Source organism: Tyto alba, unplaced genomic scaffold (assembly GCF_018691265.1).
Source record: "Tyto alba isolate M040663 unplaced genomic scaffold, T.alba_DEE_v4.0 Super-Scaffold_2, whole genome shotgun sequence".
Taxonomy (NCBI): Eukaryota; Metazoa; Chordata; class Aves; order Strigiformes; family Tytonidae; genus Tyto; species Tyto alba.
The window spans coordinates 40,359,648-40,385,944 of record NW_024881282.1 but is presented as its reverse complement, the minus strand read 5'-3'; the positions used below and the strand labels follow the sequence as shown (position 1 = coordinate 40,385,944).

At 44.4% G+C, this 26,297-nt stretch overlaps 1 protein-coding gene across 1 annotated transcript in view; it reads left to right on the top strand.

Moving 5' to 3' along the window:
- The window catches only part of PLXNC1 (plexin C1), a 71,506-nt gene extending 45,846 nt beyond the window's left edge, over nucleotides 1-25,660 (top strand). Inside the window, exons 21-31 of the mRNA XM_033010196.2 lie at nucleotides 1,123-1,269; nucleotides 8,735-8,912; nucleotides 10,113-10,216; nucleotides 14,467-14,521; nucleotides 15,601-15,632; nucleotides 15,721-15,828; nucleotides 17,772-17,935; nucleotides 18,377-18,524; nucleotides 20,365-20,505; nucleotides 20,596-20,670; nucleotides 22,337-25,660. Of these exons, the coding sequence (XP_032866087.2) occupies nucleotides 1,123-1,269; nucleotides 8,735-8,912; nucleotides 10,113-10,216; nucleotides 14,467-14,521; nucleotides 15,601-15,632; nucleotides 15,721-15,828; nucleotides 17,772-17,935; nucleotides 18,377-18,524; nucleotides 20,365-20,505; nucleotides 20,596-20,670; nucleotides 22,337-22,441 (1,257 nt within the window). The 3' untranslated portion in view covers nucleotides 22,442-25,660. The remainder of the gene's footprint in view (nucleotides 1-1,122; nucleotides 1,270-8,734; nucleotides 8,913-10,112; nucleotides 10,217-14,466; nucleotides 14,522-15,600; nucleotides 15,633-15,720; nucleotides 15,829-17,771; nucleotides 17,936-18,376; nucleotides 18,525-20,364; nucleotides 20,506-20,595; nucleotides 20,671-22,336) is intronic.
- The last annotated feature ends 637 nt before the right edge of the window (nucleotides 25,661-26,297 follow it).

Here is a 26,297-nt window from a genome sequence, read left to right as displayed (position 1 = left end):
TGCTTGAGACGTATTGTGATCCTACTAAAAGACTGACATACTTGTTAAAATGCAGCTGTACCTTTGTATGCAAGCTGTTGGAAAGCTACCACATAATGGAGATTTAGGGAGCACCGTCTTTTGGAAAACTAAACTTTTGTCCCAACTTTTTAACCTCCAAACAGCATTGCAGATTTCAAGAACTAAATGACTTCAAGTGGTAACGAAATAAGCATTTTCTTTTGTTTTACTGTTTATTTAGTTTAGCCCATTTGCTAGCACTTCATTCTCGGTTTTGGTGCTTGGTTATGCTTCCTGTCTCTCTTACCAGCATGCTGATATTGCACTGTTGTTATCACTCATATCAGTCGTTGCATTAATACAGCAGCAGGATTGTTTGAGGCTCAGCAGCTCACACTGGTTTCCTGGAACCTCAGGAGAGAGCCAAGGAACTGTCAGAGATCTGTTCTCGATACACCAGTCATCTTTACAGAGCTGTGCTAGTGAGGTGCCTTAGCCAGGCTGCAGGAATGGTGTCATGTGGAAACAAAGCTCCATCCTTCCTTTCTCAGGTGCCTTTCTGAAGCCTGGGGTTCAGGCAGGAGAGGGAAGTCCCAGTTTCATTCCCTCTTTGCCTGATACACCAGTGTATGTGCCACCACCTTGCTCCTGAGGCTTTTTTTTTTCAGGGACAACAAGGGGAGACACCAATGCAAAAGGAAACTAGTTGTTAGCTTGTTTTCTCACAAGACTGGAAAAAGAAGAAATAGCTGAAGTATGCATGTGAACACACGCACGTTTCGCCCCCACCCGCTCTTTGGTGGAACTAGGAAGCATCTGCCAGGTGGAGTAGGAGCAGCTTGTCTGTAGTGTGCTTTGTGCACAGCAAGGGGCTGTGAGCTACTTGCTGCACACTCCAGCTGTCCCTTGCTATTTGCATGAGACTTTCACACTGAAAAGCAAAGGATGGAGGTTAAACAAATAACTAGATAAATCTGCTCAGAGGGATTTTCTAATTGCAAGATAACAAGTTAGTTAAAAGGAAGTAACTTAATTGGTTACACTTGATTTTGTTCTAATTATTCATGCGCATTTAATGATTACAAAAATAAACATGTTCCTTGCATTTGTTTCATGTCCTAGGAGACAATCGGCGAACCTTTCTATTTGCTAGTGACAACCCTCAATCAGAGGATAAACAAAGGACCTGTTGACGCGATAACTTGCAAAGCCCTGTACACACTTAACGAAGACTGGCTGCTGTGGCAAGTGTCCGAATTCAAAACAGTGGTATGTTTGCCAGTTTGTGTTCCCTCCTAACACGGACAACTACAATGTTTTCTCTTTTTCTGGGAAGCTAAATTAAGGCGCTTCGACACTAACGTGATGGTTATGTACCTATGTAAAAAAATTGTTATTACTGACAAAGTTTCAAAATGCAGTAGAGTTTACCTAGCTGGTATTTCACCAATATACATTTCATAAATAGCACTCACCCCTCACTTCACAGCACGTCTTAATGGCCAAAGGTTAGATTTAATGAAGTCTCAGGGTATTATAATTCCTTTTTATTTTAAAGTGTACCACAAAAATATAAACATATGCTTAGAATTTAAACTAAATTACACTTTTCCAATGAATGATAGAATGGAATGCAGAGGTTTTATTTTTCTATTGTGTTTACTTGTGGCTAATCTTCAGGCAGCAGTAATTTGCTGAGGGTTTCCATGTTACTAGCTCCAAATTAGCTCAAAATTAACAAGGTTACGGTGTGGTGGATTTTAATTAGTTGCTTGGTTAAAAACAAGGTATTTGGGAAGCCTAGCTGAGTTTCTGAATTTTACCACAGGTTTCTTGCCTTTCTCAAAGCAACTACAAAGTGCTTCCTATTTCACGGTTACACCCATAATTTTTTGAAAGCTGGAATTCCCTTACTAATTGTCTTTTTGACACTGAGGGGAGAAGGGACAGCAAGGATTACTGCATTTTTGAGCATGTAAAAATGGTGACTTTTTTAGTAGGAGGTCTGAAAAAGGTTTTCAGAATAGCACTTTTTTTTCCAGAATTTGCAAGTGATTTTGAGTCTGAGAACTTTAAAATCTGCATTCCCAGTCATTTCCATAGCCTTCTTCCTTGCTTCTTAACTCCTGGCTTCCTGTTGGAGTTACCAGACACACTTAGGGGTACGAGAAGTGCTACTGAATAGTGGGATTCAGAGTTTGGGAGCAGAAACTGCTAGGGCAGCAACTGCCATAGCAGGGACACTGCAAGTGCCGGTGGTGGCTCTGGAGGAGAATTCAATCCTTTTCAGAGCCCATATGCTGAGCCTCAGGTAGGGCTGGAACTTCCAGGTCTGCCCATCTTCTTTTTTTGCAGCAAGGACCTGGAGGTCCTAAGATACCACATATTGGACTAGACTACCCCACCCTGGAAATTTTGGTTGGTCAGCAGTCTGTTGGACTTAGGTCACTGGGTCACATAGGAAGCTCACTGAAATGACAACCTTTCTATGAAACATTTCTGAATTGTCATTTTCTGCTGAAAGCTCTCGGACTGACAAATTTATAGTCAAATCTTCTTGAAGCTATTTACAAAGCTGTTGTTGGAAGCTTCATTTGAAGGTACTTCAAGCTAAGTTACCACAGTATGCATTTGGAAAGAAGTTTGTGACTAAAAATTAAATGCATAATAGTGTATCTTTGGTTTCCTTGTTTGTGCTCTGCACTCTGTCATGCATTTGGGATCCAGGGTAAGTTTAAATATATTGCTATATATAGCCATAGGAAACAAAACCCAGTAGTTATGCAGAGCAACAATTTTCAAGCAAGCTCAATATGCCTGTTCCTAGTACACTGTGCAGAAACATCTGGTCCTGTGGAATTGATTGACTTATTTATAGCACAAATTCAAATTAAGAGCACCTTTGGGGGGATAGCTGACTCTGAAACTGCTGAACACTGCCTTAAATACTTTTCCTAGTGCTACTTCTATGCATGCAGCTCCTGATAGGGTCTTGTGGGCAGTCTGCAGTGAGGAGGAGAGAGAGGAAGTGGTCTGAGGGACTTGGTACCAGTGGGCAAGGCAGTCTGCGGATGGATGAGGAAGTGAGAGGGCAGATAGGCTTTCTCAGATGTTGTTTGCTGCCTTTGTACTTTGTATTTCTGCTTTTAAATAGGAGATAACGATACTATTATAGGGTTAATAAGTCAGCTTTCCCCACTAAGGTCCAGCAGTTTATTTGACTTAGCTGAGAAGTGGCTGAATGTTCTCTTCAAAACTGTCAGAAGAGGAGAGAGGATCCTGCCATAAAATTAGAGATGGAGCCCAAGGACTCTAGTTCTGGCTGGACAAAGGAAACAGTTTTGTTTGGTGTTTTGACTAAGGTTTATGCTGGAAACTAAAACTATGCTGTGAAAGAGATTTAGGTGGAAAGTGAGGCTTTCTGGGCTGGGGAAGCAGGCCAGCGGTGTGCGTTTTCTCTTCAAGAATAGCATTTAACAGGATGCTAAAGTGGAAGGAGGCAGCTTTTCTTCTCTCACTAACGCTACTTCACATACACTGAAATGACATGCAGAACCTGTGAGCGTGTAAGCAGGCAACCAAGTATTTTCTCTTTCTTTGGAAGAAAATTTCTGCCTAAAGGATTGCAGGTTTCGTTTTCTAAATGGAATGATTTCTGAGCTGAGTTTTCAAATGCGTTGTCATATTTGCTTACTGCAGTTACATTCTGAGTCTTGCAGTATTTCGTGGTACTCTATTTTGCCCCTTTTCACAGCCTCACAGTAGTCGTACATTAAAACCTACCTGTCCAGAGCAAAGTATAAAAACAGGCAAAAAGAGGGTGATAGGAAGATACTGAAGCACATCTGCAGACACTCAGTGTCCAGGTTTTTAAGCTATGTAAGCACTTGAAGATGAAGGGATGCATCTGAGAGGGAGTTCAGCTCTCAAATCGGTGGCAGGGCACAAACAAGTGTGTAGGCAGTCTGCATGCAAATCTCTTCTTTCAGGATTGGGACTTCAGTTCCAAACCAATAAAAGCAGGACACAGGCAGGTTCCTAAAAATCAGGGGGAGCTGCACAGGTCTTCTCGTAAAAAGCAGGGGGAGCTCCACAGGTCTTCTCCTAAACACACCTCTATGCTGATAAACTCTTGGGGCAGGAGAAAGGAGCGGCACTGGGCATAGAGAAAGAAGGAAGGATGGGAGAGATTTTGCTAAAGTTTAGGCCATATGCAACAGGAAAAAAAGAGAACTAAAACATGCTGATTTTGAATTGCGTTAGAGCTGTTTCGGGGCTGGGCCCCATGCCTGTTTTTTAAAAAGGCCACAGACATTGGGACCAGCCGACCCCCTGTGGTTACCCCTTTCTGCTGGAAAGCATCAGATATTGAACAGAGAAGGGCTGCTGAAGTAAATATTCAAGCAGAGGTATTGAAGGAAAGATGCTTCTAAGAGCATTGGTCCAGTATGAGCTGAGGAGCTGTGTGGTTTCACGCTGTGCTTATATTTGAATATTGAGAAATAAAACTGCCTTGAAAGAGACTTGGACGTTGTGGAGCCTTTTCACAGGCTGAGGAAGCAAGCCCTCTCTCTCACAGGCAGACAAGCAGCTGCACCCCTCAGTTGGTAATTTGCTCAATGACTGCTGAAGAAGCACAGTGCACAGCTGAGTGTTAGCATTGCACTGAAGTGTTTCATTTTACGTAGAGAAGCTACACAATGCCAGCCTGGCGTGGGAGACGTTCTCAGTGGAATCTCTCCTGTGGAAAACCAGGGGACACTTCTTCACGTGGTAGACTTGGTGCTCCAGCATTCTTTTGAATAGTCGCATCTTATTTTAAAAAAGGGATTTGAGTTGTTGAATTCTTAACTGAAATGAGTTTGCATTTTCAGATGGGAAGAAATTACCTGGTTCACCTGTTGAGTCAACTGGCTTTTATTGAAAGTGAAGCAAAGCCATGTGGTGGAAGGTTGTTCAAAGTGTTCAACTGCTTTAACAAGTTAAAAGAAGGGTGTTAAAAGAAGTGGGAGGGCTGTAGGAGAGTAAAGCAGAAATGGGGAACCCAATTTCCTAATAAGACACCATGGTTTTGGTATTACCAGGCACACTTTGTGAGATAAGAAAGCTATTAAAAGCATGTGACATATGGGGATTTTCGTCAGCAGAAAAGGACACAACAGGCCTCTCTAGGAAGTGAGCGGTGCAGATGTTGGCTACAGCAGAGTCTTCTGAATTAGATACAGATTGAGTACCATACTGTCGCATCGAGAGTACAGCCCTTGCTTTGCATCGTGCCATCTAGCCTAAATTTAACTCCGGTAATGCTTTCTATGCCAATTTGTTAGCTGTTCCATAGCCTCTTCATGGGTGACTGTTCTGGCTGCTACAGAAGGATCATACAATCAATCTGATTTTTCCGGTTTATTGTATTTCATTGGCTGGGAGACAGAGGAGTAGGTTTAAGGCACTTTTGTTGTGCTGAACATTATGGTGCTGTCTCCTTTACATAAACTCTCTAACTTTTACCAATCAAAAGTTTTTCTTGTTTTTTCAGTCTGTCTGATAAATGGAAATATGCTTTGTTCAGATGCATAGCTGAATAAACAACAGGGTAATGAATAACAGCCCTTGAATATCCCAGATGATTTTTCTTTACTTCTTAGCTTTACTAATTCCTTGTTTGGAATTAATTTTCAAGAAAACTACAAATCTGAAAAACCAGCTGTAAACACTGTCTTCAAATATCTGCATGAGTGCTGTCACTGCATGAGTAAAAGAATGTTTATAAAATTTGTTCCTGTCTTTTAGATAGGTTCAAAGCTAGTTCCTATACAAGTAGTTACAGATGCTTGCCTTATTCTCCTTGAGTATTCTTTAACAGTTCTTGCAACCTGGGTTAAGCCTTTGCTGAAGAGCACTGTGACTTTGTGTTGCTAATCACTGATTTCTAGTGCATGAAGTCTCAACTGCAGATATTCCTAGGTTGAACCACATGTCCTGTAATTTCATCCTGAATCTTTCCCTAAGTTAGCTTGTATTTTTGTTTCCTTTGCAAAGTGGGAGAGCTTAGAAAAGGGCCTGATGATGTTTCTTCATGACTTCCAGGTGTCCTCCTGTGATTTCTCCTAAATGTTTTCTGACCTTCAGAGCTGATCATAAAAGGGCTTTCATAACTTTATAGTAATTTCTGATTCTTTTTCCAGTTCTACACTTCATGTCTAAATGCAGTGATTGTGACTGTCAGCTTCTGATTAATGGCTTCTAAAGCCAGGGATTGTGCTGTCAGACAGGTTGAATCTGATTTATGAAAACTTCAGCAACAGAGGGAAGACTTAATAATAATTGGCTTTCCTACCTCCCCATCAATTGATTCATCACTTAAGATTAACTTCTGCAGGAAATCATATCAGCAAAACTGTCTGGCTCTCTTGGTTTAGAAACTCTTATGCTTTTTAACATATCTTCCCATCTGACCACTTCTTTAAGTCATAAAGTGTTGTTATTATCCTCACATTGTGGATACTTTCGATTAAGGAGTCCATAAATTACTTGTATTCCACCTACATAAAGGACTACTTTTCTCTTTCTACAGTCTTTTTACAACCTACAGTGAGTTGAGTGGGGATGGGAGGACTCTCACACACTAATAACTGAAGAGACTGCACATTTATGTGCAATCTGTGTGAGAGCATGTGCTGAAAAGGAAATGCATCAGAGAAAAAGACAGTTTCTCTTGACAGTCTGAAAGGAAGAGAAAATGAAGGAGAAGCAGGAACATGAATATTGCAGTGTAGGAATAACTTTAGGAGGAAAGGATCAACTAAAGGAGGAGATACTTCCAAGGATGTAAAGACAAATCAACATCACTTAAAGTGTGAGTAACTACTCCAAAAAGATCAGTTTGGAGACTAGCAGAGACAAAGACTGATTAAAATGAGTTTTCCAGAGCCAAAATACAGTTAGTCCCTGTCCACGTTTTTATCCTACAAGACCGTGACCTCAGGGCAATCAAAGTCAAGGACAGGGCTGCTGTCTGTTCAGTTGGTCTGTGGGCCTAACCAAGCATGACTCCCTCATTTCTGTGCCAATATATTTTTTACTAATTTTCCGCGTGAAATCACAACCTGAGGCATGGCGTCCAGTCTGCTTCTCCTTCTGCAGGCATCATTCCCACATCTCCTCCTTTTCCATTCTGTCTGTCCTTTCCATGGACTCATTTTCCTCACAATTAAACATCTCGGTGTCCTGATTAAGTTATTCTCAGTTACTTCAGTTACATCCCAGTCTTTGTTTACTCCTGAACTTCATAGTTTTGCAACCCTATTTTTAATACTCCTTTTGCTTCTGTAGAAACAGTAAGGTTAATTTATGTCTCATTGGACTACCTTTCTCACCGCCAGTGTTTCATAATTTCCACTCATGCTGGGCAATAAAGCAGAAAATAGCATTTTACAACTATTAATAACTACCCATTTTTCTAAGAAGAGAGAAAAGTTGTCCCTGCAGCAACCTGGACTGAAGTTCTTTCCTTCACATGACAGCAGGGAAAAAAAATTTTTTTAGTTGCTTCCTCTTTTAACAATTGCTCCTTCACTGACTCACACCTGCAGTCCTCTCATTTCAGTCAGAAGATAGGTATTATACCAGAAGTGTCCAACAGCCAGAATGGTTCAAGTACATAGATTTTGCTATGCTGCTTACAGTCAAGTGCTGGCACCTGAAACACTTGTTTTAATTCTGTCCCAAGGTATCTGCAGCAGAACATCTGTATCCATGTAGCTGAAGAGTGATTTCTCTGCCAGGGGCAAGCTGCAGCAATGGAAACGATCGCTGTCATCGCTTGGCACTAGCAGTTCTGTGCTTACCTCTTTTTGCCTGCCTTTTGGCAGTTGATCTGCCTGACCTAACCAGAAACATGACCTGACTAAGAACATTCCCTGGAGGTGGTCACCCAGTCTCACTGGCACCTCCCTCTAGCCCATACTCGCCCGGTGTGCAGCCCAGCAGATGAGTTGTCTCCCAGCTAAGAGCAGCTGTGAGCTAAAGGGCTGGGCTGTTGTAAGGGGACAGGTGGTGTGGGTGTTCGACCTGCAGTAACAACTAATAGGATAAGTCACACTTCTCTTGGCAGAGCTGGACTGCTTTGGGTTCTGTCTGCTGCAACATGCTTTCCCTTTCCACTGCTTCTGCAGTAGGCCTGTCTCTGCTGCCTCTGGAGACACAGCTGTATGCAGACAAACACCGACGTCTCCAGGGGAGGTGTATATTTTTGTATGATATAAGGCACTCAGCATAATCTGCTGGTGTAAATATGCATTTTAACATTGCTTCCTATCCACTAAAAATCAATCATGCTTACCATGACGACTTACTTAGCAACCTTATCAGATCTCTCGTTACTTGCAGTTTTGCTTTTAAGGCATACATTTTAAATAAAAGATCTGCTTTTTTTTAGAACACGCGTTGTAATTTCTCCTCATCTCCTGTCTTTTTTTGGTAATTTACTAAAATAGATTTGCACAAAAGCAGAGTACAAAATACACTTTTGGAATTAGGTAGCTATATATCTTTGAGTCCTTGGACATGAGGAATTCTAAGTGCTTTGTTGTGTAATTCCTTCAAATAATCTTTGTTTGAAATAGCTTTAATAATAAATGTACTTAAAATCTCTCAGGTTTGCTGTCAGGAGTTTGAAGGTTTCCCATGCCAGGTGTTCACTGTAAATCAGAATAACATGTGTTTCTTTCCCCAGACAGTGAACATTATCTTTGAAAAAATCCCAGAAAATGAGAGTGGAGATGCCTGTCAAACTATCCAAGTTAATGTTCTGGACTGTGACACCATAGGCCAAGCCAAGGAGAAGAGCCTCCAAGCTTTCCTGAATAAGAATGGCTTTCTCTATGGTCTTCAGCTGGATGAAATTGGTCTTGGTAAGAGAATGTCACTGTGTGATATTTTCATGGAGTTCACTGGTCTGTCTGTGGAGTTTTTTCGTTATAAATTCCTACCTTTGGATTTGATTTTTTCTTTTAGCATTTAGGCAGAACATAGCCTGTGTAGGGAATTTCTAGAGAAATACTGGATTGTTTATGCTACCAGTTAGAACACTGGAACTATATTTACTTCACTTCTGCAAGGACTTTGGCATGCAGTTGACAAACACGTGTTATTTATTGAACACGTATAATTTGTATGTTCCTTTTCTGGGTTAAGCAAGGTGGCCAGTCCACTTAAGTACAGCCAGTCGATAAATTTTGACAGCAGGTAAGATGAAACGTCATGATTACAAAGTACTTTAGTCCTTACCTACTACCCCTCCTACCACCCTTCCTTTCAACAGGCCTACGTTTCCCTTGATCAGGAGAACCCACAATACAGTTTTATTTACAGTCAGATTATGCTTATACAGTAAATCACATGTGACTCACAAAGACATATACAGTATCTACATATGTAAATAAGGCCGTTCCAGCAGATAAGTTGAGCCACCTTTCCTTGTCAGGTTTTCAAGAGCCCAAGGTCAGGTAAAAGCCTGTGTAGTTGCCACTGTAACACTTCCCACGTGCTCCAGTAGGAAATCTAACAAACTCTACATTGTCAGCATTTCTCACTTCTCGGACTTGCTTCCTAAGATGTTGATATTTCCTCAGACACTGTGTCGGCAAGTGATGATAACTTACTTTCAGATCTGATGTTTAAATTCACCGCCAGTGCCTGACCACTCTTCACAAATACTATGTCAGTCTGGTACAGCTCATTTTAGTGATCTCTTAGAAATGGCTTGTGAAATTTTCCTTCGAGTCCCAGCGTGGCCATAACACCAAGGCACTCTTGTGCAATAGAATAGCTAGATTAGGTGAAAGCACCTTCCAAAAACTCTGCCTTGACCAACACAAAGTGAAGCACTAATAGCCTGCAGTAATGGAAGCCACCCGGGCTGTCACCCCAGAAAAGGAATCTATAGCATGGGCGTGCAAAACCACTCCCATGTGACCTAGCACGAGGACAGAGAGAAACAGCTCATTTGGGAGCCACCGGTCCGAAAATAATTAGGTGTTTTTCTTTACAAACATCTGTACAGTGAGAATGCCATTGGGATGTAATTGTTTTCTGTTGCTGTCATACTGCAGAACTTGTGTCTGAGGAGCAGCGAAGAGAATTGTTAGATATCGATGGTTCCTCAGAGGTGATGGAGGATGGGATAAGGAAGCTAAATACCATCGGTCATTACGAGGTAAGCACGGAAGCCATACCAATGAATCGAGAAGCAGTTTCTCCCCAACTCTCAAATGCTGTCTGCATGGAAGTATCTTGATTGACCAAAATCTTTAAGAGATAGTTGAGCATCATCAACAGAAGGAAAAAAATGTGACACACAACTTTCTTGCCAATGAGTCATATGTTTTCTGTTACTTTTCAGAGGTTTGCTTGTTACAGGGTTGCTTGGTTCAAGTATACCAGGTAAACTGTTACTTCTGATAAGCATTTCAGTTAAAACAGCATCTGATTTCCAGCTATGAACATTGCCTTGAGTCTCTTCTAGTCTCTGCTGCTGAGTTTTTTTCCACCATGAGCAATTGTTTACCTCTTCCCCCTTCATATTTTGGTTATCTGAACAGGTGGCAGCAATACTTGTGAAAGAATAAAAGGACTGATGAGTTTGCTTGTTCTTCTCTTGAGACCTCCTGTGTCAGTCTCCTTCCTTTTTTCTCTCTGTTTCTGCCTCATCTACTGTTGCCACTTGTACTGTAAGTTTTCCCCTCCACTTCCAATTGCACCTGTAAACCAGTCATTTTCAGTGCTGCAATAATCTGTCCATCATTGCAACAACACGCAAGGCTGCAGCTGGTGGCAGAGCCCTTCTGGGTGTAGCACACCACAAAAGCACAGCAAGCAGCATTGGCAGTCTAAGGAGCTTCCACTGACACAAGTCAAAACAGAGGTTGAGGCTGGGGTAAAATATGCAACAGGTGATTGGCCTCGGGTGATACGGTAGCTCCCATTTTGATGCTTACAGACAAATTTTAGAAATTAGGTTAGCATGCCAAGCGCTTTTAGTGACCTTTCTTCGTGCCTTATTTTTGAATTTGAAAGTCTGGCTCTTAACATGATAATCAAATGGTATTTATTTAGAAGTTTTGCTGATGAGTGGTAGGTCTGTGCCATGCAGTGCAGTGTGGTGCTGAGGAACACGTTGCTGTCTGCATGAGCAAATACAGTGTCATCCGCGGAGAGAAATGATGACTCCCAGCAGGACTGTTTGTAGCTTGGGCCAAGCACGAGACTGCTCAGGTCTGGAGCAAGTGCATTTGGAGTTACTTTACAGATTTCTGTAGGTGTTTGTTGCTATCCTTACCTCCTGGGGAGGCAGCGATGAACCCAGATGTCCTGAATCACCATCCAGTGCCTTAAATACAGCTTTTCCTGTGATACTCTGGAATCTTGTCTATAGATGAACGTGGGACTTCCTCCACTCCACTTGTAAAGATTTTGTACAAATTATGATATTGTAGTGGTGCAGTCAGTTTGTGCAGCAAAATTCAACATAGATTTGAATCTGATTAGACATTTAAACTTGTGTCTAATGTGATAGTACCCACCCTCTTTACAAAGGGCAGCTATTGCACGTGCTCCCTGATTTTATCTGGGAGCTTTTTGTTCTTCCTGAGCTCGTGGCATGCCGTGGCTCATGGCTGCCATAGCTCATGGCAAATGAGTCTGCTCCAGTTTGTCACCGTCATCCCTGGGTATCTTTGTCCCAGCCTTTGTTTTTGTCTGAGGTTTCTGCAGGCAGATGCAAGTTAGTTTGGATGTTCAGTTGTTATTGCAAAGCTGTAACTACGCTAATTATAGCTTAGCAGCTGCCTTATGAAAATTGTGCTGGGTGTCTCTGTTAGATATTCTAGTTCACTTTTTCTGATGCTGACAAAATAAGGTACATTTTAGGCAGAAGCTTAGTGGCATTTTAGGCAGTGGCTTAGTGGCAAGTACCAGCCACTAGCATATCTAGTTTATTTTCTTGTATGCATATTAATGCAAAAAGGAATGTAAAGGTGTCTAGTTAGCAAGAAAAAGGAACATTGCATGCACAGTGTCAGGGTAGTAATGTTGCCTGAGGAATTCCCACTTACATTTCAACAGTGCCTAAGGTTTTGTGGCAAGCTTGAAATTTTCTTTTTGTTTGTCAGCCTTAAATGCTAGAAAGTAACCAGATTTTTGAAATTGGGAAGTACCGTCAAATCTTTTTAAGATACTGGAGCATGAGGGTTGTGCTGTAAAGGTTCCAGAATCACGAATCGATCTTGAAAAAGCAGACCTAGTTTCTACACCGATTTTTCAAATGCACAAGTAGGGGATGTTTACATTTTTGTGTGGTGTTTCTGAATGGAAAAAAAAATCTACTGTACTCTTACTAGACTTTCATGTGTGTCTGACTTGTGTGTTCCTTTTGCTCTAATTTTTTGCTCCTAGTTAGGGTTATTGATGTGATTATTTATGAGGTCTGAGCTATTGTTTGCATGAGAATAACCACAAGCATTGACAAGGAAGTTGCTGATTATCATGATGTGCTATTTCCTGTGCAAGAAGAGAGCTAGAGAACCACTTTCAGATCTGCTGTCCAGTCAAACATCTCCAATTTCTCAACCTGTAGCAGCATCAGACATTCCAGGAGCAGGCACAGCCCCGGGGAGCCAATTTGAATGTGTGATCCAGACTCACTGACAAGAACTGGATTCTGACAGGAGGCCTGGAGAACAAGGAAGAGGCATAGAGCCACAGTGCTGCATCTTCTGTTTTGCAAAGTAGCTGTACTCCATGGTGTGCGGATCTGAACAGTTCTCCCCTCTCCCTGTTTGTCCCCCTCAGTAACACACCTGACAAAGTAAAGATGTTTTGATGTGCCCATGGGAGCAGCCCACCATGAAAAGTGATTTAGGCATCAGGAGACAAAAAGAAGGGGGTTTTGGCTTGGATTTTTTTTTGTTGTTTTTGTTTTCTTTTTTTTAAATGGATCACACTGGAAGTAACAGCAAGTATAGCTGCGGAAGTAACAGCAATTATAGCTGCTGAAGTAACAATAAAGTAGGGAAAGCGTATTCCACTCAGTGCTGAAAGCACCAATTGTCCCAGAAATAAAACCTGAAGTGGGGGCTTGCACCATGGCTGCACTGCACCAATGCTTCTGCTTCGTGGGGGGAAGCATGGTTTTCCCTCTGAGCTCTGCCTGTCTCCTCAGCATCGAGCTGCTCTCCTGCTTCTTGTAGAGGGAGTGGAGGCACCATATTGCCCCCGCCGCTCTGGGAGGGAGTAAGCTGCTGGGTAGCCCTGTTGCTGTTTACCTATCTTCAGGGTCAAGTAGAAGGACTCTCTGGGTGTCTGTGTCACCTCTCAAGCTAGCCTTAGAGCATATTTCCATCTTAGTGTGGTTTTAAAGTGCTCTGTGTTGACTGAAAGAGCTCTGAAACACTGTGTGATGAATGGAAGCCCTGCAAAAAGTCATACTTATAAAATAGGTTGCATTTACTTTCGAGGAGCAAGTGTAAGTGCAGATTTCTTTGGTGCAAGACACAGCTTTTGATAGAGTATCTTAATGTTTAAACTGGTTTCTCACACCAGGCTGGCTGCCAGGGTTTAAAAAACACTTAAATTATTTTGGCACAGATCCCTTCCTAGAAGTGGCCAGTTGTTTTTTGTAATTATAGAGGGAAGTACACTAGCACTTGGCAAGACACAACCTTTGACAGCAGAGCAGTGGTGTAGTTCTCAGTGGGAGCCATTTTTGAGTTATTCTTTGACAACAAAAACCTGACTTGCCAGTTTCTTTTAAAGACAATACTTACCATCCTGGCAGCACTATAAATTCAGGGAAGAAGTGGGGTAGATTTCTCTTAGAAGTCCCAAAGTGGCTAGATACGGATCTTGACCTTAGGGTCCACAGGGCATAAATATTTTGCTCAGTTCAAAAACAGTTCGTGGGAGCACCAGGCTTAGACCCTCAACGTGGCCCGTCCATAGGGCACGGGGGGACTGGACTGAGCTGGAAGAAAAGGGGCCAGAAGATAAATCATCCTTGTGTTTGCCCCCCGCCTCACCTTCTCGTAAGATCCTATTGCATTGGAGCCAGAGAATTCAACCTGGGCAATCTGTAGAAAGACGGGCGTAAGAAGCAGCACATGAAAATGGAAATGTCCAAATAGGGGCTAAATGAGAAAAATCAAAGGAAGGGAAAGGTCTTAAAGGCCAGTTTGTCGGCAGAGCTGCCTTCCCAGCTTGCCAGGTAAGGCTAGCAAACTGCAGCTGCGGCCAGTGCCAGAAAGCCCGGCCCTGGCTGCCTGCTGAGAGCCGTGCACACCGTGGTGAGAATGAGGTGGGCTGGCCTTCTCCTGGGCGGCCACAGACTTAAGGGCAGAGGAAATGAAACTGAAGGTTTTATGAATTCTAGACACTTTCCTTTGAGCATGGTATGTTTGTTTTTGCTTTCAGATTTCAAATGGAGCAACCATAAAAGTCTTTAAAAAGAAGACAAATACCCGATCAGGTAACTGCAGCCTATTTAATCTTTGGAGGGGGATGTGCTGCGAATGCAGAGAGCTGAGCTATGGCAGGTTGTATCTTGGGCAATGAGAAGTGGGAGAACTTGGCACTTTGATACAGCTGAGCCAAAGTAAGAGCTGTGTTACCCTGGCCCTGGGCCTCTGGCAGGCACAGCAGACCTAGAAGGTGGGAAGAAGGCAAAGGAAGGAAGGGGAGAAGGGCTTGCAGTCCTCGGCAAATGAATGATTAAAGATACAGACTCATAGGCAGGAAACCCGAGTGGCACAAAGTGCTGACTGGTGAGACGAACACAGGGAACGCTCCCTGCTCCCGTGCCCGGCGTTGTGCGCCACGGCCACAGGGGTGCACTGCCCAGAGACGGGCATAACAAAAACCACGGCTTGGGCATTCTCCTTCTTCTCTTGACTGTGTTTCTAAAGCTGTGGCTCGGCTGTCTCAACAGCAGGTCAGGAGTGAAAGGGTGCTTACGAGGGGTCATTTCATCTCACCTACCTCTGTGATGCAGGTCGCTCCAAGCCAGCTGGTGGCTGGGGGGAGGTGGGCTTTCTGTAGCCCCCGGGGAGAAACAGATCCTCCTCGCATGTGATTCACCTCACCATCAGAATGGACATCTACATTTAGGAGAGTTGTGTCCCTGAGGTGCAAGTCACTGGGATGGCATTGCTCTCTCCCCAGGCCTTGTCTGTTCTCAGCCCTTGCTTTCAGGCCTGCCCTCAGCCGCCTGCACCGAGTAGTACTCCCAGAGGCTAAACCAACGCCATCATCTCGTCTGCTGCCTGTTGTCCTCCTTTCAGAGGAGCTGCGGTTGGCGGCCAGCTTACCCCAGCAGCAGATGACCATGCCCTAGCTTAGTGGGCCGAGCTGTTGGCACTGGGGAGGTGAGCCAGGAGCTGGGCATTTCTCAGAGGCATCCCCCACACTGCAGGCAGGAAAGCATGACGCCGAGCGGGCTCGGCATCCTGGCATGCACCCTGCTGCACAGCCCAGAGCCCAGCAGAATTCACAAGTTTCCAGCTGTGTGTTTCATTAATGCCTGTTTGCTCTCTGCTTTCTGTTGTTTAGATGTGGACTACTCGGATGAACACTGTCATTTGGTGAGTTCAGTCATTACACTGTTAAGTGGTAGATTTAATTTTGAGCTGTATTTGTATCTCTCTAATCTCTCTAATCTCTTCACGGCAGATTTTACCAGACTCTGAAGCAAACAAAGATGTGAAAGGAGCAGGTCACAAAGGAAAGCAAAAATTCAAAGTGAAAGAAATGTATCTAACAAAGCTTCTGTCAACCAAGGTAAACTGTGAAGGCCTTATTTTGGGGGAGGGCTGATGTTAGGCTTAGCTAGTTTAGCATGCCAGGCGTAGAAATTAAAGCAGATATTATGCAGACTTCCTGCACGTATGTCAAATGTTAAGTAAAAAGGTAGCCTGTAAAAATCACGGTGCTAACAATGGATTATGACCATTTGCAAAGACGGACACATTTCAGGTTTTCTAATGATGGAGTTATAAAACTGTCTGTTACTCGCACTCTCTATCTCCTCAGTAAGCACAACTTTTTTTCTAGGGTTAAAGGAAAAAGGTAGTTATTGAGCTTATAGAAAGTGAGTTTTGCCATTGAGTCCCACAGAGTGAGAATGATCCCTTCTGGAGAGACAGCTTCCAGTCAACAATCTCCTCACTCTACTAGAGTTTGCCCAGCTTAGAGATAACTTCCAAGGCCTGAGTTTCACAAAATACTGCCCGTGAGATGAAATAGTCTTTTAGGGTCTCAAGAATCCAAAACAACTAGATTATTTTTAAAAACAAGGTCCTTAGGATTTACAGTACAATTACCTGATTTATACAATGCACATTCCTAAGGAACAAGCCCTGCTCACGCCCTCCAGTAATGTCATCTTGTTTCTGACTTACTCAAAGGGGCTATAAAACCCTTTGCCACAGCATATTACTTAAAATATGATCAGTGCACGACACTGAGAGCTGTGTGATACAAGTGGCCTAATGGGATGATGATTATGGCCTTCTTGCATTTAAAAATCTATCAATCATTATTTAATTAGATTGTTGATTGCTTCTGAAGTAATTTGGAACACTGCTGAAAGTGAGAGTGAAGACTGGTTATTTCCCATTAGCTGTGGAAACTTACATAAGCCCTTAGGAATTGCTGGAGTAAACCAGTAGTAGCTTATAGTGGAAGACAGAAGTATAGAAGAAAAGATCAGGTTGTTAAGAAACAGTCCTTTTAAAGGGCTTTAAATTAATCATCTGCTTCTCCAAAGTAGGATGGTGCTCTGAACAATGGTGCTGTGATACCCTGCGCTGTGAAATTCCACCCACGATAGGCTGTGCACTAGAGGAAATTGCATCGAACCACGTCCCTCTCCCTCTCTCTCACCCATACACGCACACAGACACAGTTGTGGAGTTTGCCACATGAAATGAACTGGCCAGCGGCGCATCAAGGCCCGGGGATGCACTGAAATCCTTCTTGTTGAGAGAAGGTTGGGCTGAACTGAGCTTCAGAACAGATGTGGAGAAAAAACGCACAAACCAGTGGTTTGCTTTGTTTGCTTCCACTTACAAATATTCTGTGATGACGCCAGCGAGTCCATCAACAACCAAGTCCTTGCTTTTGTGAGCCAAATAGCTCCACTTCTGGATCAGAAATACCCAGTTTTCAGTTGTTCTCTCTAATATTAGTGTCTTTGTATGCCACCCAAAGCTGTTATCCTAGAATTAGAGCAAATACCACAGTTGCTTGGCTACAAAGTGTTGATGAGCACGTGTTCAGCATGTGTCGCTTCATGATGGCACCATGAAGCCCAGTGCCCTAGAAAACTGGTTAAGCTCCTTTTGCTCACCTTCCTCTTACTTCCAGTCACAAGTTCCAAACACCTTTAGCAACGGTGCTAAGAGTATCCGAAGAGTTGATGTTGTCTTTGTTGGAACAAGTGATTCCTTCCACCTACGATTTACCACGCAGTTCACCACAAATCTCCTGTCAGTAAAGTGATGGGACATGTGACGTTTGAAAGCAGCTCATTATAGTGTATTTGTAGTTTCATTTATGTGATTGACTCTCTTGTTTGCCAATAACCTATGGCCTAGACATTTGCCACAAGCGTATTGTAGTTTCTGTGTGTGGTTGCCCTGGGGCACGTTCAGCTCTCTAAGACAAGAAATCCTATTCTTTTCTTGTGTAATAATAGCACTATTCATTTTCTAACTTTTCAGGTTGCAATTCATTCAGTTGTTGAAAAGCTCTTCAGGAGCATTTGGAGTTTACCCAACAATAAAGCACCTGTTGCCATCAAGTACTTTTTTGACTTTCTGGATGCCCAGGCTGAGAGCAAAAAAATTACTGACCCTGATGTGGTCCATATATGGAAAACCAACAGGTATGCCCATATGATTTGCGCAGGAGTGCGTGCTCTCTCTGAAAATAGAGTTGCAAAGATGTAACATGTCACCTGTGATCAGAAGAATAAGATTTTGGGATGTCTGGGTGGAGATACGGTTGGCTTTGTGGACCCCAGTAATTTTAATATATTGATTGGATACTGACAGAAACCTCCATAGCTTCCAGGACTTCTAAGTCTGCATGCTGACTTCGCCCTCAGAAAGAAGTATCTGCAGGTTGAGAGCGTTATTTGGAGATGGCAGGGTGACTGGCTGATGTGCATGCTCTGTAGCTGTTGTTCTCTGATCCCTTTTTTAACATGAATAAGCAGCCCAGAAACGTGCTTCTTTCCATGAGTGGAGTGCAATTAAACCCCCATTTTAAAGCAGTCGTGCTACGAGTGGTTCATTTTAAAGACGCTTGTTCTTTCTCTGTCTAGTCTTCCTCTTCGCTTCTGGGTGAACATACTGAAGAATCCCCAATTTGTCTTTGATATTAAGAAGACTTCACATATAGATGGCTGTTTGTCTGTGATCGCACAAGCTTTCATGGATGCCTTTTCTCTAGCAGAACAGACACTGGGGAAGGTAATGCTGCCCTTCCAGTCGTTTGCTAACTTCTCAACCAATGTCTTTTGCAACTGTATAATGATCTATCTAGGGGATGAAGTCCTGGACCTGCTGACATTGGGCAGAACTGTCAGTGGCCCAGTTAAGCTGAGTTTCCATTCCTTCTTGCTCTGTCTCACAAGACTTCAAAGAATTCACTGCAGTAGCAGATACAGCTACTGGAGCGCCGTATTTATAACTAACCGCTGCTTGTCTTCTCTGCGGTTCGTTTGTGCCCAGTGTGTTTATAGCCTATGTGGAGGAGGGTGGAAACCGTAAGATATTAATGAAGTTTTAAAGGATTTTAAAACAGAGGTCTTAAAAGTATTAACATTATTTGATAAGTAGTCCAGATTTTGTCTGCCACACAGCAATGTGCAGAGAACACACACAGTAAGCCACTGGGAGCTGTAAGAATACTTGCAAGAGCTCTGAAGTTTGAAACTCTCTTTCGCATGTATTAGCTGCTCCCTTTTTACATGCAAAATTATTTGCTGGAGTAATAGGTCCAGAAATCTTACATTCAGAAGCTCCTTAGTACAATGTCCAGAACTCTGGGGATCAGAAATACATCATGTTTCCTGAGGATATTTTCCTTTTCTTTGGACCAAAGCAGGAAGCATTTCTTCAGGCTCGTACTACCTAGAAAAACAGGCTACAGATTTTTTAGCCTAAAAAAATGTATAGAAAAATGGACTGATTTCCTATGTGATCTGAACCAACTGCTCATCTGTTCAATAACAAATAGTGTGCTATTTTATCTTGGTTTAGGAGTGAAGTGTCATGAATTAAAACATTCCAAATCACTTGGTGGAAAAACTGCAAATGAGCATGGTCTGTTAGGTTTCTATGCTTAATGTCCATTGTGAGCTACTGTTGATACAACAGCTCCCATTAGCCATTTGAAAAGGGTTGCTGAAACCTGATAAAGGTTTGCAATGCAGTGAACCTCTTGTGGCCTTCTAGTACTAAAATGTATTTACTTTCACAATTTTTAGCCTCTTATCTTAGAACATTCTTTAACCACTTAGAGCACAAACATTTAAATCATTTCATCACACAGTGGAAACAATAGTGACAAGATTGTGTCATTTATTCCCCAGTATTTAAACTAGAGCAGAGGCAGGAAACTACCAGCCCCCACTTTTACATTTTGAAAACATGGTTTCCAGGTGGGGCTTCGGCTCCTACCACAAACATCAGTATTTATTTCCTCGGATGAGCATAAAGCTGCCTGGTAGGTCAGTGCTGACCTGGGTTGTTGAAGCCCTGTGGAGAAAAAATAAATCCCTTTGGCTGTGCATGCCTGGCAGTCGGCTCTCCAGGCTCCCTAACCCCTGAGCAGAAGGAGTAGCAGGGACCAAAGAGTTACTGGGGAGCCTCTGTCAGGATAGGACCTAGCAAGGCTCTGGGCATGGTCCCCTGGGGGAACTTTCCACAGCACTGCTGTACCCTGCATGTAAATAGGGTATTGGCCTCAAGCCCTTTGGTTCAGCTTTCACACTCTTTCAGGTCTGGGGAGGGGTGAGGAGGAAGCATGAAGGAAAAAATATGTCTAAGGGGCAAATGTTCATCCCTCCTGATGCCAATAGGAATAACTGTATGGCAACTGTCATGAAGCACAGTGCACTATTACTGAGGTCCTGCATCTGTTCTTCATCTTTATTTCATAACCTTGGTTCCTTGCGTATAACCACTGCAAAGAGAAGTGAGTCGCAGGGAGAACAGACACGGTTAGATGCAATTAACTATCTGGGGGTGGAACCTTACCAGATCTGTGCTGTGAAAATTGACAAGACTTCAAATATTTTCTTTTAAGGAAGCACCAACAAATAAACTTCTCTACGCTAAGGACATTCCACTCTACAAGAAGGAGGTGAAAGCCTACTATAAAGCCATCAGGGATCTGCCTCCACTGACCCCCTCAGAGGTTGAGGAATTTCTAACTCAGGAATCTAAGGTATGGTTGAGAAGCGGCAACTTTTTTTGCTTTCACGTTAAGTTTTTTTAAAAAGGAGAACTATCTGACCAGAGGTGGTTTCTGTTTTAGAAACATGAAAATGAATTTAATGAGAAAGTGGCCTTGATTGAAATCTGCAGATACATAGTGAAATACTACGATGAGGTAAGCACCTCTGCTCCTCCTGCTTAACCCCTTCGTGTTAACTTTGCTACCTCAGGCTTGAAAGTTGGGCTTGACAAAGTAACCGGGGGCTTGCCCTGCTGTGTGAGCGGCTGGGTGCCCCTCCAGGGAGGGCCCCTGGGTGCTCCTCCCGCTCAGCCCTGGGGGGCGGAGGCTTGCAGCCCCCACCCCTCGGAGGGGCCACAGGCCAAAGGTTTGCAACCGCGCCTTGGCTGTCAGCACTGTACTGCGCAGAGACATGAGCAATAACATTCTCCCTGCAGCTCTGAGAACGTTCCTGTGTGGTCTAGACTTCTTGTTCTACTGTGTTGGCAGCGTATCTGCTAACGCCTGTCACAGCTCCTGTGCATGCGCTCCATTTCCCCGGAGATTCAGAAATCAGATTAGGCTGCAGCACCAGGGGTCTCGATGTAACAGCCAGTACAAACACCTCAGCGGAGCACACTCAGCCTTACAGCAAGAGGTGTCTGCTCCTTTCCCACCATGGCTGCCTCCGCTCTGCTCCAATAGTCTTTCTCTCAAAGAAAAGACGCTATAGCTTCCAGTCCCTGCTACCGCGAACAAAAGAAACCTTTTCTCAACTGAAAGCGCTTCCTCGCCAGCTACCTCGAAGCTGCTTTGTAAGAAAATCCCTGCCTTCTGCTTTGCACGGTAGGATTCTCCACTCCATTTTGCTCGGCATCCTTAACAGAGGCTGCGAGTGCCTGCGCAGGGACGCCGATAAGAGCCAGCTGGGGTGTGTTGCCTGAAGGCCTCCTCACCACTTCCAGCAGGTTGTCTGGGTCTCCCAGCAACCAGGCCTTTCTCTCTTTCATCCCCAGCAGCACAGCATCAGCACTTGCTGTAATCACCCAGCTCTCAGTCACCTGTTAGCTAGCTTACCGTTTCTGATCTCCAACATCTCAAATTATCAGGGTTCAGCATCAAATCTTTGCCTCTTAAAAGCAGCTTCGGATGATACTTAGATCAGCACTACGCTTTATTAAGCCGATTACAGTTGCTGACAGAGGAGACTTCAGAATACTTTCTAATCTTGGTGCCCATTTTTGCTTTTTTGAAGCTAGTGCTGGCTAAACTTACCCCATCTCTAGAAGAAAACCCTCCCTCTGCTTTTCCCCCACTGGCTTTTGACTGGGAGAAGCTAAACCTCATTCATTGTTTGCTGAGACCTCAGTTGCTTTGTAGAGCTGCCAGCAGAGTTTGCAGACGGCAGTAGTGCCCCTTCCTATCGCCTGGGCCAATGCCAAGTGGGCCAATTAGAGGCAGAGAGGCAGTTTACTGCCTTCAGTTTATAGGGCGGAGGAAGAGAAATAAAATTTCATTTGTAAATCTGCTCCAGGGTAGAACTGGAGCACTGGCTTTGCCTCACACTTCAAGAGATGAACGTGTGTTGGATTTGTTTGGGGTTTTTTTTCTTGCTTGGCTCTGTCATTCTTTTGTGGAAGTGCTGCAAATCCTGTAATCAAAATGACTTGAAAACTACCAAAATAAAGTGTTAAAGTCAGAAAAGAATGTTTACATATAGGCAGGCATTCAGATGGATTTTTCTGCCAGTAGTTGTTGGAATGCAGAAAAGCAGGCTTTAAAAAACAGCAAGTAAAGTAAGCACTGAAAAAAATTACTCTCTTTTTTTGCTAATTGTTAACAGATTGTCAGCAAACTCGAGCGTGAACGGGGGTTTGAAGAAGTCCAGAAACAGCTCCAGCAAGTAAAAGCCCTATTTGATGAAAAGAAAAAATGCAAATGGCTTTGAGCAGAGCACTGACTCACAGCATCACTGTGGGGGATTTTAAATAAGCGCTGCTGCTCCCAGAACTGTTTTGACTGACTGTACGTACAGGGTTTGAAACATTTGGACACTCTTCTCCACTCTGACCATTCCAAGTAATATGTACATTTTGGACTGAAGTATGGGCAGGGGTAGATATTCAGACATGGGCATGTGAAAGCAAAAGTGAGTCTAGTGTTGGCAGGGCCAACATTTTTAGGTACATGTACCTTTTGGTTCAAAAATACTGCCTAAGTAAGCTTTCAGCTTACTTAAAAACAAGCTTGCAGGAGATGCACAAAACACACTGCAAGTTCAGAGCTGCTCCTGTGAACTTGTAAGTTGCTTAGCTCTTTTTTTTTAAGAGACAAAGCTGATGTTTCGCCACATCCTTTCAGCAGCCTTGGCAAACTGTGAGGATGAGCTCCGGCTTCAGAATACGGGTCAGCTGCAGTTTCCTTCCTTCCAGACAAATGTACACTGGTTCCTGTTCAGAAGAAGAATGAAAAAAAACAAAAACAAAAAACAAACAGCACCAAAGTGACACTTAGGACAAGTTTGTTTGTTTAGCAGAAAAAGTGGGTTTGAGGTTTGAAAGGCCAAATGCCACATGGTCAGGACTTAGCTTCCTTAGGTCAGAAATTCCATGTGCAAAGTGAAGCCAACCACTGAGCGGGGGGGGGGAGGCTGTTGGAGAACGGCGCTAGACCGACATCAGTCCGTGTTTACATTTCCACCTTTCCATCCTTAAATAAGCTGTGAAACGCTTGTGAGCAGCTTCACAGGTGAAGCCTCCGTGCAGCTGCACCGTAGGGGAACGCGGCTGCAATTGGCTGAAGCAGCTGACGCTGGCTGCGCTTTGGTGCCCAAACCTGCACTCAGGTGTGTGACCGGCCCACGCCTCAGCGCTGACGGCCCTGGCCGGTCCTGCCATCCGGCTACAAGGGCCTCACGAATCTAAAGCCAGCATTTTTTTTTTTTTTTTTCCAGGTTGTCCACACAAAGGCTTTGTCAAAAGAGGGGCTAGTTTAATACTGTGTAGGAAGAGGAGGGAGGGCTGGTGTAATCGCTGCCTGTGTACGATAGCTAGGGTTGGGGGTGGGGAGGGGTAACCGTCCTGCCGGGGTGTTCTTTGAGGCTTGGCTCTTTTGAAAGGAGGGCATCCATTACATTTGCATTGGTGGCTACTGTTAGCCCAGCTGGAAAGCAGGTGCGCGGCCACGCCGCTGAGACCAGGCCGGTGCGGGGGCAGCTGCGGCTCCGGCTGTGCTACCGCGCCGGCGCAGTCCTGCCCTCCGCTGCAGAGCCAAAAGGTTTTGCAGCCGTGGGCTCCGCTCCGACCCCACACTCCGCTCCACTCGCCCGGGCTGCTGCCGGCCCTTAGAGCTGCGGTAAGGGCGCGGATGAGCCGCGGATACAGTGCCACGCGTTTCGGGAGGGACCCGCGGCTGGAGGCGAGCGGCTGAGGGCAGCGAGTGCCAGGGGCCCTGACCCGCACAGGTGGCGCAGGGTGGGTGCAGGGAGCCTGTGCTGGGGCTGCGACACACACCGGCGCGGGGCTCCCCGCCGGCGGGGCGCTCAAGCCGAGCGCTGCCGCTGCTTTGGGGGAGCCCGGAGGCTGCAGGACGGCGGCCCCCAAGCCGCCCGGTTTGGCTGCAGAGGCTGCCAGAAGCTGGGGCTGGGCACAAGCCCGTGGCCCGTGGCCCGTGGCCCGTGGCCCGTGGCCGGCCAGCACGGGCGCACGCTGGCCATGTGTTGGCAGAAGGAAGGCCGCCCATTAACGGGGAAGCAAAGCAAACACGAAAGCAGTTGCCCGCTGGCCTGGCCCCTCCCTACTGTGTGATTGCACAAGTTGTACCTCCTGCGGATCAGCGAGGGCAGCCGCCAACCCATACTGTGATGGCTTTTTTTGTTTGGTTTTTTTTTTTTTTTTTTTTTTTTTTTTAATTCAAGTCTTACACTTGCTATTAAGTTTACACTTTATACTCGATGGAATGTATGGCTTTGTTCAGGAAACTGCACTACAGTGTTGCAGTACTTTCAGCAGTTCTCTTCTCTGCCTGGCACAATGTATTTTGATAAGTTTAATTTTAATTGGAAAAAAACACCCCGACCCTAGCCTATCTTGCCCTCTGTCCTGAAGGAGTGGACTGTGGCTTGAGTAGCACTTAAGCTTAGAATACCTGTACTTAAGGGCTTGATTTTTATCGTTCTTAACCTAACATTTTAAAGCAGCATCAAATAAATAAAAAAATAAAAGCACAGTAATTAATATCAAAGGAGGGACATGAGCAGAATGCTCTTTCCAGTTAGGCATCTCGGTGGTTCCATTCCACTTCGGGTGTTTGCTGGCAGTGCATTTGAATGAACTGTGATAGTTTTGTTCAACAGTAACCTTCTGTACAGGCAGAAAAAAGAAACAAAAAAACCAAACCAACTCCATTTCTGCTTGAAAAGCTGTAAAATATAATCTGTTTGCGTGGGTCTGATCCTGTGAACTTCACTGTATGTGTTTATATGATGAGGAAACAAAAAAAAAAAAAAATCAGTCCTATTCTGTATTTGTACTACTGCTTGTTTGCTACAATAGCTTTAATGATTTCTAGAGATTAAGTATGTGTCGAAGCAGGCCCGGTAGCTTTAGCCTACAGCCTGGAATAGGATTCTTGCCTTTTATTCAAGCCTCCGAAACAGCGTCACTCTGTTAGTAAACCATTTAAAGTCATGCTGGGACTTTGTAACCCATCAAGTGGATCTCACGAAGTGATGTGAAGTATAATTAAGTGATTGTGGCTCTTTTGGTAGGTTTGGGTCAGCACACAAAACATTGGCACACCTTCCACATCTGCAATTCGCCGCTCCTGTTACACGGACAAAAAGAACCACCTCTGACCAAAGCTGTATTACGGCAACCCAACAATCCTAACAGCATTCTCTGAAGCGAAAGCAAACTTCTCTTTAACTTATTTTCACATGTTTACAGGTGAACTGCTATGGCAAACAGCATCTTTTCTAACACTAGCTTACAGAGCATTATTTTGCAGTCATCTAGTTGAAAGTCAATTCTTACTAATGTGTAAAGTAATTCCTGTTGTACAGAAGTTGACCTGTTGTTTAAAATGAATGGTTAAAAAAAAGTGCAAATGACAAATACATGTTGGTGTTTGTATGGATTTATCTAGAATAAAACGCATTTGGAGGTTCCTTTGCTTAATTTGCATACTTTCAGATGGTTAAAAGGAAGCCAAAGCAGCTCGGAGCAGTGCCATGGTCACGCAAGGACCCGTGTGTGGGACAGTGCCTGGTGTCAGCCGGGGAGCACAACCGCCGTCCCAGCCCCGCGGGGCCCCAGGGCAGAGCCGGGGTCACAAACTGCTTCCCTCACTCCCATGTTGGGAAGTACAAAAAAACAACAACAAAACAACCCCCCAAAAAGGAAGGAAGGTACAGCTCTGCGCTGGGGAACGCGGGGCCGGAGGGGCTCTGGCCTGAAGCAGCCCCCGGGCCCAGGGCAGGGAGCGGGTGGAGGTGGGGTCCCTGGGGTGGGGGGTTCCAGCAGCCTCCCCGCCCCTGGGAGCCAGCGCAGGCCGGCGCCCCGCTCCCACCCAGCCGTCGGGAGCCCCGCTGCAAGGTCACTGCTTTAAGGTGCTGAGAGCACGCTGATGCTTTTAAAAAACTAACGATGTTAAACCCGAGGAGACGCTGATACCGGTTCTTTCGGGAGAGGGGGCTGCAGCCACAGGAAACGAACTCTTGCGCAAAGAGCCTGAGGGAGCCTGGGAAAGGGAGCCCCCAAACCAGTAACCGCCCTCCTTCCTCCCGCTGTGACCCTCTTTCTGCC